This window comes from Ictidomys tridecemlineatus, chromosome 10, assembly GCF_052094955.1.
Source record: "Ictidomys tridecemlineatus isolate mIctTri1 chromosome 10, mIctTri1.hap1, whole genome shotgun sequence".
In the NCBI taxonomy this organism is placed as follows: domain Eukaryota; kingdom Metazoa; phylum Chordata; class Mammalia; order Rodentia; family Sciuridae; genus Ictidomys; species Ictidomys tridecemlineatus.
In genome coordinates this window covers 85,082,749-85,095,188 of record NC_135486.1, presented here as the reverse complement: position 1 = coordinate 85,095,188, position 12,440 = coordinate 85,082,749, and the positions used below count along the sequence as shown (strand labels likewise).

At 35.3% G+C, this 12,440-nt stretch overlaps 1 protein-coding gene across 1 annotated transcript in view; it reads left to right on the top strand.

Annotated features, from left to right (window-relative positions):
• Mrc1 (mannose receptor C-type 1) overlaps positions 1 to 12,440 on the top strand; it is an 84,801-nt gene that overhangs the window by 33,984 nt on the left and 38,377 nt on the right. The window contains exons 7-11 of the mRNA XM_078023350.1: positions 2,332 to 2,517; positions 5,523 to 5,680; positions 6,162 to 6,272; positions 8,450 to 8,565; positions 11,960 to 12,108. Of these exons, the coding sequence (XP_077879476.1) occupies positions 2,332 to 2,517; positions 5,523 to 5,680; positions 6,162 to 6,272; positions 8,450 to 8,565; positions 11,960 to 12,108 (720 nt within the window). The remainder of the gene's footprint in view (positions 1 to 2,331; positions 2,518 to 5,522; positions 5,681 to 6,161; positions 6,273 to 8,449; positions 8,566 to 11,959; positions 12,109 to 12,440) is intronic.

Below are 12,440 nucleotides of genomic sequence, written 5' to 3'. Positions count from 1 at the left end.
ATTTTGCAGTATTCATGATTGGTGAACCCTTCGGCAAGAACTCAACCTCATACCCTGTCGGTTCTTGCAACAGTACCTTGTTTGCCCCAAATTCACAGTATAGTCTAGAACTGTATTTTCTAGTTCAGCAACCGCTAGCCACATGTGGCTTTTGTGAAAATAAAATGTGTTTAGTTCAAACTGCGATGTACCACAAATGTAAGAATACACTTGATTTCTAAGACTCAGCATGAAAAAAGGGCAAAAAAAAAACCACCCAATTTTATTGATTACATATTGCGTTGATAAAGTTTTGGGTGTATTGAGTTAAATAAAATGTTTATTAAAGTGAAGTTGACCTGTTTTATTTTACTTTTATTTCCTATGGCTACTAGCAAATTAAAATTACCTGTGTGGCTTACATTTGTGGTCTACATTATAGGCCATGCTGCTGTTGAGGAATAGAGCTGTTTTGTGGGATCCTGCCCCCAGGGAATTCCTCTTCATTTTACTTGAGTTGGTTGTTTTCATGTTTGTTTATTTAGTGGTACTGGGGGTTGAACTCAAGGATGCTCTGCCACTGAGATATCTCCCCAGTTCTTTTTATTTTATTTTTGAGACAGGGTCTTGCTACGTTGCTGAGGCTGGCTTTGCGCTTGGGATCCTCCTGCCTTAGCCTCCAGAGTTACAGGCATGTACCACTGCCCAGCTGTTTTTCATGTTTTAAAATATATTTAAAGGTCATTTATTTTGGTTTTAAAGTCCTCAGCATTGCCTGACATTATCTTCTGTTTCTTAGACAGCAAAATTAAAATCTCCCACCAGAGGGCTCCAGAGGCATGCTAACAAAAAAAAAAAAAAAAAAAAATTAAAAAAAATTTTAAAAAATATTTTTTTCCTTCCTTCTTTAACTTTCCCCCCCTGTTACTACTGGAAGTATACAGAATCTAAACTGCATTGAGGGAATAGAATTTTTAACATATGCATCTTCTTTTACAATAGTTCAGCATTAGGGCTTTGTATTATATATTTTCTTAAATTGCTACTGCACAGAATCCTGGGCTTAACCAAAGATGTTTCTGAGACTATCTGCTTTTAGAGAAAATGGGATTGACTCTTTAAAAGAATGACCTACGATTGTCTCCTGAATTGAAAATTTGCTAAAGGTCCACGTTTGAGAACATTTAATATCATGCTTAAATATATAAATTGGCCTTTATTTGATCATATAGTCCCTTTCTAGCCAAGGTATGTTGCAGTTTAAAACAGTGTCTATAGAATGGTAAAAATAAGCTGCCTGTATATCACATACAACTTCATATTTTCTCCCAACCAACACTGGTGGTAGCTATCATGCTCCAGGCCCTATGTCAGGTTCAAGGGTGTACAGGGATGCGTGCAGTTGAGTCTGCCATCAAGCTTCTTGCCCTGGCTCATTTCTATTAGAGTAAACATTTAAAATTATAAATTTGACCATAGCTATTCATAGCAATAATACAGTGCTGTTACTGATTTCTTAACTAGTAAGTGTGTAGTGTATGTCATTTATAAGAACATCAACTCTATTCTATTTCAAAAGAACACAAAATAAGTAATTTAACATTAGTATGAGTAATACTGTTTAAAAATATTTACACATGTGATTACTTTGGTTCATGTATGTGATAGGACTTGCTTAATATCACGCAGCTGTGGCAAATTCAGGTTCTGCCTGAAAGACTTCTGAATTTCTGTTGCTCTCTTATCATAACAACATACCATCTTTTAGGAGTGAGTAAATGGGGGGATGGATTCAGAGATGCAGGTGGCTGGCTCATGCTACTGTAGTTGCAGAGGCTCTTTGATGGGTCTGCCTCAATGCAAATCTTTTTCATGCCCACCTTATGAGCATTGCACTCCTTGAAGAATCATTGGCTCCCTAATCATTTTCTCCATGAAGAAAAAGGTACATTGAAATATTCCAGAGGATGTATTGTGTCAAAACTTTCAGGCTTCCAGCACTTAAACTGTGCCTAATAGATGGTTAGTACAGGTTTGCGGATGTTTTAAGATGTTGGTAAAATTAGTCTACTATATCTTACTGTGGTCTTGTGACAGGTACACATTTTTAAAGAGACTTCCCTTTGACATTAAAGATGGATTCACTTTTTTTGTCTGAAAGTAAGGCAAATGGAACATGTCTAGACTATCATTTATGAATCTATATGCCAAAGGTGAAAAATAAATATTACCATTATTTGCCTGCAACTACAAACTGTTTTATATTTAGAATGCTGGAAAATATTATTATAATTTTAGACAAAATTGCTCTTTTAAGTGCCTTCCAAACCATCTTTTTTTTTTTTTTTCTAGAAAGTGATGTGCCTACTAAGTGTCCTAGTCAATGGTGGCCATATGCAGGCAACTGTTACAAGATTCACAGAGAACAGAAGAAAATCCAGAGGGATGCTTTGACTGCATGTCGGAAGGAAGGTGGTGACCTCGCAAGTATCCACACCATTGAGGAGTTTGATTTCATTTTCTCCCAGCTGGGATATGGTGAGAAACCTTATACTGGTAATAAGTTGAGCTCCAACCCTTTCTCCTCTCCGCCAGTGTCTGAAAAATTAATCAGAAATGTTACTTTTAAATTTAAATTTAATTTTAAATTTAAATTAATAACTAAACTAAAGGTATAGATTGAATAGTAAAGGCTAATCATGCGCACAGTGCAAAAACTATATAGTAATTTAAAGGATTTTTATCACTAAGTGGTAATTCAATTATTTTTCTCATAATATGTAATCAAATTATGGATAGTTTTTAAGTGTTATTTTCCCACATAAATATTATGTGTGGATACAGAGATGGCTACCTTAAAATTCTCAATCATGTTTAACTTTTGGAATTACTAGCGTCTATGTATGTATTTTCTTTTGTAAGGCCCATATTTTATCTCACAAGAGACATCTTTAAGTGCACCGTCTCTTACTTTGGATTTTCTTTTCTTTATTAATGCAGCTAAGGCTGCTAGGGTGTTGAATAGCAGGAGAAATGAACCTTTTTTTTTTTTTTTTTTTGAGTGGTTAGGTATTGGCCTGAGCCTTTTAAAGAAATTGATGTCTCAATCTAGGTGGACACTTTTAAAAGTGCATAGAAAATGTATTAAGCAGAAATAAAAGATGGGTAAAATGAATTGGGAATCCTGGTCTTAGAGAAGGGCTGGCTAAGAAACAGCACAATGATCATGGGCCTTCTGCAGTTCTTGTTGATTAAGTGATTATCATTTTCATCTCTCACTGATGAGGCTGCTGAATAGCTGCAGCTGTTCTTCATTTCCACCCAGCAAAACAAGAGGAAGTGGATGGTGGTGACAGAGTTGCTGCTGTCTGATGCATACTGCCTGGAAATGGATTGTGGCAGTGGGGGAGAAAAAGCAATTAACAAGTAGATAGGAAAAAATAGGAAAAGATTTAAAAGGTCCCCAAACCTTGTTATTCCTACCAACTGTGTCCACTGGAAACCATTCTCCTTGCACACCTCCTTGAGGGTGGTACTGAGAAAATTGCCTGCTGCTGACTGTAAACAATTTCTTAATTCTTCTGTTTACCTCTTCTGGGAAATTTAGACTAAGTGATAATGAAATCACAAGGGATATATCTGAATAACAGTTACTTACCATCATCAAGTCTGTGGATGAATCAGTGGGGGACAGGTAGGTTAGAATGCTCAGGGGCTTCAGTGTAGATCTTGTCTACTTTCTATAACGTGACTGAGCAATAAGAGAATCATGTTTTTATTGCTATAATTATTGTGGGAAGCTGGACGACCCGACCAGGGTTGCTTTTAAATTCAGCTTGAGAATTAGTAAATGATTTAGAAATGTTTTTATTTTTAAAAAAGAATTATTAAAACCAGAAAATATATAATATTTATAACATTACAACATTGTAATGCAATATATACTTATTTAAAACAAAATCATCTTGATAAAGGTAAAGGAAAGTTATAAAATGAAGATTGCCACTTCTAAATCAAAAGTCTTCAGAATTCTTTTTATTTTAATTATGGAAGTATATTGCCTGTGGATAAATTGGGACCTGCACCCATAAGCTATGCCTTTCCCAACTAACACAGCTCCCTTAACTGATTTATATAAATTAGCCTAATGACTTTACACTCACGTGTTGTATATTTTTGTAGGATGACTGTGCTTAGGAATTACAAAAGCTGTAGGGGGAGAACAGTTTCACGACAAAATATGTTTGTAGGAGTCTCTTGATACTTTATTATAATTGTGGGACTTGGGAGTTGAAACTTACATTCGTCTTCAACTAAAATCCTCAGAGGATGCATGAGGTCTCTTTGAAACCTATATTTGTTGCTCAAAAGAGCATGATCTGCCACTCCAAGTGAGAGGAAAAGGGGGCCATCCGGGCACTGTCATTCATGCTTCGTGACTCTGGAAACATCTGCTGCTCTGGCATGAGGCCAGTCAAGGACTTCTCCAAAATCAAAGCTGAATGACAACTTTTAGGAGGAAGAAACTTAACCACTTAGGGAATTTCTTATAATCATCTTTATAATCCTTTGAAATTTTTTTTAACCATGAAAAGACCATTTAACAAATATTCATGATGAAATTTCCAGTTATGCAAATTGGATAGATATTGAATTATAGATTCTTTAATTTGTTTTGTTTGGAAATGTTTACTTTTTGCAGGCATGGAATCTTATATCTGCAATTACTGCAACTTTTCCCCTGATTTTTGTTGTGATATTTAGAATTATTAGAATGGGGGTAGCTCCTTATAACATCAGCAATATTTTCCATATAATTTGAAAAAAAAAAGATCAGATTTTAAACCTTAACCTTGTTATTTGAGTTCTGCTAGTATTTCTTGACATTTCATGGTGAAAATGATTTTAAAGTCATTTATATTTCTAGACTAATAACTAAATGCCAATTGTCAGAAACCAGTCTGTCTCCTCAGTTTATGTTTCTATCACTGTTACTCTTAATAAAATGATTGATCAATTAACAAAAGCAACTAGAATATTCTTAATTCCAATGATTAGTAAAATAGAACTGGTTTTAAATTTGTTATTTAAAAATATTCATAAGATTTGATACTAGTCAAATAGGTTTTTATGCACTGAATATCATCTTTCCAGCAATATAAGTGCAGTTGGCAGGAAAATTATTTGTAACAAACAAGCATCTTCACAAGATAGAGTGTAATAATAGATCTACCTTAATTTCATTTTCACAACTCCCAGGAGATATAGTTTGTAATAGTGACAACTAAAAAACTCAAGTCATATTTACAATGCAAAGAAAACATTATCCAACCTACCACTGACAACATAAAATGTGGTTTACATCTGAGTTTTCAGCATGTAGGTCAGATTAACACTCTAAAGGATTACATTTTATGACAATGACAATATCAAGGGAGTCCAGTTGTGTTGACAAAGCAGAGTGCCTTCTTTTCCCCATACCTGGTTGACCTTTGGAAAGCAACCTTTGTATATAGTAGGTTTGTATTTTTCTTCCTGTTTAGAGCCAAATGATGAGTTGTGGATTGGCTTAAATGACCTCAAGATTCAAATGTACTTTGAGTGGAGTGACGGGACTCCTGTAACATTTACCAAATGGCTTCGTGGAGAACCAAGCCATGAGAACAACAGGCAGGAAGACTGCGTTGTGATGAAAGGGAAGGTAAGGCAACTTTACCGACATCTGGGAGAAGTCAGCAGAGTCTTCCTTCTGTCCCTCTTATTGCGTATGTTTGGTGAGAGTGTTTCCATTTGAGATATTTTTATATAGATCAAAATTGAACTAAGATTCAGATTTAGTTTCTTGAGTTTCTATCAATTGTATTGCCAAGTGACATTTTCAAGAAGACCAGAAAGATTTTTTTTTTGCTCCCAAAGATAAACTTAACTAACCATTAGCTAATATTCATAAGTTCCTATTGCTGGGTCATAAATGGTACCCACAACCACATAGTCACTTTACATTGGTATAGCTGGAGTTCAATTTGCTGTTTACATGTAAACCATGAAATTTCCTTTCCCTTTTATAGCTGCCATAGTCCCTTAATATCATTGGATCTTAGTTTTCCTTTATGGAATCACAATTGCAAGAAAATAGCATCAAAGAACAGATAATCATTTATTTTTCTCTGTGCTCCCTTAAGGATGGGTACTGGGCAGATATGGCCTGTGAGAAGCCACTTGACTACATCTGTAAGATGAAATCACAAACCCAAGCTCCAGAAACAGAGGAAGCAGAAACAGGCTGCCGGAAAGTAAGTATAGAACGTACACAATGACCAGTCAATATTATCTGATATACTTGGCTTTACTTTGTAGGAGAAATTCTTCGTTCTCTGCAGAACCAAAATGTTTCAATGGTCTAAATGTTCAGTGGTTTACTGCGTTTGGTGTCATTGTTCTGTTGAAAGTTTTTTTTTTTTTTTTTTGAAATTCTTGGCAGGTAATATAGGGCTACCCATGGTCAGTGGTTCCATTCAGAATGTCATGAGAATTGGATGAGAGAATAGGGAATAAAATGGCACTCCTCATAGAGCCTGGGGAGGGCACTGATATGTAGGCAGGTCATAGGAATTAGTGACATCCAGATGTTAGGAGTCTATGATCTGTCCAGAACATTTCCAGTAGATAACCTCAAGTGCATATAGCAAACTATCCATGGTCACTTTTTCCATATATGTATATGGGACTGACCTTGAACTTGGGATCCTCCTATCTCAGTCTCTCAAGTGGCTGGGATTACAGGTTTGTGGCACTGCAATTTGTAATGGTTTGTAATTTTCAATTATGAGTTGGGGTCCACTGTTCCCACCCCTACCCCCAAGTATCATCATCTCAGATGACCTGGTATGTGGAAATTTTTCTGCTGCATGTTATTTTGCATTCTACTTCCTTCAGTGCCTAAGAACCCCCATCTTTGTAGACCAAGTATTACTTTAATATTTTGGCCATGGATCTCATACAATGTGAATAGTGTAGAGTTGGAACTGGCATCCATCTTGGCGCAGAACTGGCATCCATCTTGGTGCAGACCTGGCATTTATTTTCAAACTGAAGAATATTTTTTCTAATACTCAGAACCCCAAGCAGATGACAAGGCTCTAGTCATTTTTTGTTTCTATGGCTAGAGTTTTCTAGTTCTCCATTCACAGAAGGAGACTCCTCTTCCTAGAGGGGCCTCAATTCCAACTCCCTGCCTCAGGTGGGTGAAAAAACAAATGTTGTATTCTTATGGACAGGAATATCCAGCCCCTTGGATCTTAATCTGGATTTGATACACCGGTAGACTATTTTCCATTTAGCTTTTAATATTTTATTTATATTTGGTACTTGGAGAGTTCCCCTTCTTCTTGTCAAACTCTAGTATGGATTATTTTTTTAAAGAGAGAGTGAGAGAGAAGAGAGAGAGAGTGAATTTTTAATATTTAGTTTTTAGTTTTCGGCGGACACAACATCTTTGTTGGTATGTGGTGCTGAGGATCGAACCCGGGCCGCACGCATGCCAGGCGAGTGTGCTACCGCTTGAGCCACATCCCCAGCCCTAGTATGGATTTTTTATTTATTGTTATGTATTTGCCCCATTTGATGTATGGGAGAGGAGCCACATCAAGTTGTGTTGCCTGAGGTTGAATGAGTGCTCTCCTATGATCAGATGATATTTAGATTTAATTTCACCATAGGTAATTGCCTCTATAGACAGCCAGACTTGCTATTTCCCAAATTATTTTCTGTGGTTCACTTTTTTGAACTGAAATCTTAGCCCGTTGTTCAGTTTCTTCAGTGACTGTTTCACAAATAGTTGAAGGACACATAAGAACTGAAGAGAATTACCACCCTTTATAATTTCTTATGTGACACACAATGTAATACTGTGTTGTTTTTAATGTATGTATATATACACACACACATATACATATACATGTATATATACATATGTTTAATCATATATATTTGATTTTTGTTGCATTTCAAGTCCTTCAGGTTTATGCTCTTTAGACATTTCTATTATTTATTAATTTGTGTTTCATGATAGAAGATTACCAAAATAATAGTTTCTAACATATATACATGATGATCTTCTTTTTTCTTCATTGCTTGATGACATTATTGTTTTCATTTTTTAAATTTGTTTTAATTAGTTACACATGACAATACAATGATCTTGACATATTATACATTTGAATCAGATGGGATATAATTTCTCATTTTTCTGAGTGTACAGGTTGCAGAATCACATTGGTCATGCAGTCATGTATATACCCATAGCAATAATAATGTCTATTTTATTCTGCTGTCCTTCCATTCCCCCCTCTCTCTCCCCTCCCCTCCCATCACTTCTCTCTACGCAATCTAATGTGATACAATTCTTCTTCTTTTTTTTTTTTTCCCCTCACATCGTCATACCTGTATTCTGGCTTGATGACATTATTAGGGCTGGAAAAGGCATGGCTTTTACTGCTATATGATTGGACACACACTTTCAACATTTGCAGAAGCCAACCAAACATGCCAAAATGAGAAAGCTTATTTGACAACGGTTGAAGACAGGTATGTCACTGTTTTAATTTTATTTTAAAATATGGTCAAATAATGAAAAGTTTTCAAAAAGGCCTGAAAACTGAAATATCAGTATGATCTAAATTTTTGAGTGAATCATGTGTGACCTTGTGGTATGGCTTATAAACGGAAAACCATTAAAAACAATACTCTTATTTGAATATTAGTTGCAAACATTATAAAATATTTTGCTACTTTTAGTACTATAAAGCAATATTTAGAACAGCTTACTAATAATCTAATGAATGTAGTTTTAGAATGAACTCTTCTCTGATCTACTCCATGTCAAAATTTTAAAACAGGAAAGGTAAGTAAAATTGGTCAGCTCAAAAATCTCACTTTCTATTTCTGCCACTTTCTCCACCAAAAAAGAGCACAGAAGCGTCAGAATCTGAGGATACAGAAGGAAAGACCAAATCAAACTCAGTTTCTCCTGATAGACGCTCACAGTACAGAGTGCGTCTGTGACACTACCTACCTGGACATGGAGTCAGCCCACAGCCTGAGGACTCAGGTCCCAAGACTGTCCCTTCAAATGCCACTCACAAGTCCTAAGTTGTTTTACATGTGCTTCTGAAAGACTGGATATGTAGGAGTTCCTTCTTTAAGTTCAATTAATTGGCTTGAGTAGCTCAGGGCACTCAGGGAAACACTTACATTTACTGGTTTATTGAAAAGGATATTATAAAGGATATTCATGAAGAGGTGCACAGGGGATGGTGTGGGAGAAGGTGCATGGAACTCCTAAGCCCTTCTTGCTCTGCTGCCCTCCGGGAGCCTCAATGGGTTCAGCTGTCTGGAAGCTCTCTGAACCCTGTCCTTTTGTGCTTTTAACAGAGACTTCCTTGGCTAGGCATGATTGCTAAAAGACTGGGTGGGAAAAACTCAGCAAGGTCTGCTGTTCACAGTCCTCTTGGCTACTCTGTGCCCCTCTCTCCAGGGCATGGGGGCAGGACCCTTCTGGAATGAGTGGGTTATTATGACCTACTATAAAGCAAGCATTATAAGCTTGGAGTTGAGGGCAAAATCCTCTCTCTCTCTCTCTCTCTCTCTCTCTCTCTCTCTCTCTCTCTCTCTCTCATAGTATCGCAGAGAATAATTTATTCAGTCTTTCCATCCTTTCATTTTTTTCCCTTTACTTTCTTAATAGTCTTGCAGGTCAAGAAAATAAAATAAATAAAATAGATATAGAAGATTTTATATAACTTTTAACCTTTAATGTAAAATTTACTTATTCATTCTTTACTTAATTCTCTGTAGAGCCTTACATTGGCCACCTAAGAAAATTAAAAGAAACTTAAGAATATCTATTTTATTTGTAGCAAAAATTATTGAGTGTTAATAAACATAATAAAAAATAAATTAGACCTATTGGTCTTTCAAAGCACACCCGATAAAAAGTCTATGGAATAGTGCTGATATTAAATATACTTTCATAGGCTGGATGCAATGGTACATGCCTGTAATTCAGTGACTTAGGAGGCTGAAGCAGAAGGATTGCAAGTTTGAGGTCAGCCTCAGCAACTTAGCAAGTCCCGAAGTAACTTAGTGAGACCCTATTTCAAAAAAAGAAAGAAAGAAAGAAAGAAAAAAAAAAAAAGACTGGGGATGTAATTCAGTGGTAAAAATGACTGTTATAATATTTGCAGTATTTATAGAACAACTGTATTTCAACTTATATCTTCATCTCATGTACAGTTAAATGCTAATACATCATGGCACACTCCATAATGCAACATCTGAAAATCAGAACAAAGATACTTTGCATCTTCTGACAGGGAGGATAAACTGCCTGTCTTTAAGTACTACAGGGATGATTTGTATCTGCACTATCACTGATTTATTAGTCTACTGAAGAATAATGTACAAGATTTCACTATATTTTATGTTAGTTTTTCTGTGTTTTTGGTGACATTTATATTTAGGAACCCATTAACTCTTGTTGAATTTGAATTTTAACTTCTTTATTGCAGTATATCCAATTAACGAATACTCTTTTCGTATCAGTAAACTCGAAAAAGGACAAAAACTCTATCTACATCATGTTCAGAACCAATCATAAGGTGTAGGAACTTGATCTGCAGGTATTCTGCAATACATTTTCCCATAATTCTTGAGTTCTGTTCACACAAATTCTATCTGGATATTCTGGATATTCATTTATTCTAGAAATAGATTTCAGAAGCTGAAATGTTGTAATTCCATTTGGTCTTGTCTTTGGGTCTTGTACATTGTATGTTAACAGTCACAGAATTTTCAAGGAAATGCATATTTATGTTATTTATTTTTATGTAATTTTATTTAAAAATAAATGCAATCTCTGTCTATGAAATTCAGGCAATAGATGGCAATAAACTCCTTAGAACATAATAAAAGTATTTTTTAAACTATAAAAAAATTTGGATATTTAAGGAAAATAAGCTGCATTTGGAACTTGTGTTTGTCCTATTTGATGCACAAAATCATTAAGACGATGGTCAATTAATATTCTGTTGTTGCTACATCTCTCCACATCCATTCTCTGGTCTTTTTGAAGTCAACTCCTTCTCTTTTTGTTCCTGAAAACTCTCTCTTGTTCCAAGGAGAGATTTCTGTCTGTGTTGCCATCAGTCAATTAAGACAAACTTCGGTTGCTTTTCCAAACAAATTGCATTGTTGCCCGGTGATGCCAATTCCAGGGATGAGAACGCAAAGGCTAAGTGTTAGAATTCATGTTATGCCTCCAGCTCTTGATAGAGACCGAATTTTTGCTTCTATTTCTTAATAATTTTCTCTTTCAGAGTTGAGACATGAGAAATAAAATTGAGGGAGAAATCCTCACAGATTATTTCATTTGCAACATCTTCAATGATGTTACTATCCCTCTCCTTGCTTAATCAAGAATCGAGTGGAGTATCTGGCCTATTTAAAAAGTGAAATAATTGTTTTTCATTTTAAAAAGACTTTTTAAATGACTTTATTTTGTTTATTTATTTATTCATTTATTTATTTCATATGGTGCTGGGGAACCAACCCAGTGCTTCACGCGTGCTAAGCAAGCACTCTACCACTGAGCCATAAATCCAGCCCGGAAAAAATTGAAATAATTGTTTAAACAAACCTTTAAAAAATTTATATAGCGCCTTCCTTTGTATTTTGAGGAGGGTAATGACATTAGTATATGTGAATGATTTTATCCACTCAGCTCTGTATTTTTCCTTCGTAAACTTACCTATCTTGAGAGACAATTTTTATAATGTAAGTGACCTAAATATAACACAGTATGGTTGTATTACCAACTACAGCATAGCTCAAACATAACTGAGATACTTTTCGTATTGATAACTTAAAACATTCATATAAATATTTCTAAAGATTAGTTGAATATTAATTTTTATTTTTAAAGATATGAACAAGCATTCCTGACTAGTTTGGTTGGATTGAGGCCTGAAAAATATTTTTGGACAGGACTTTCGGATATACAAAACAAAGGGACCTTTCAGTGGACAGTGGAGGAGGAGGTGCGGTTCACCCACTGGAATTCAGATATGCCAGGTACGTGCCCTGCCTTTTTTCAGGGATTCATTCATTCTATGAATCCATCTGACAAAACCTGTTACTTCTCCCTTTCCAAGTAGACAATGGAAATTAATTGTGTTTTCAGTAACTATTTATATTTCACTTTTTTTTCTTTTTGTTTTTTAAATCTCAATGAGTTTGCAGTGTTCTAAGGAAAAGAAAGAAGAGAGGAATTGCTAGTTTATTTGGTATTGGTCTATTTGAAAAATACTTGTAAAATCCTAAGGAGTCCCAAATGTTCTGAATAGTGAACTTTTCTGAAAACTTGAACCTTTATTAAATGGATATACAACTTTTCAATGCAACTG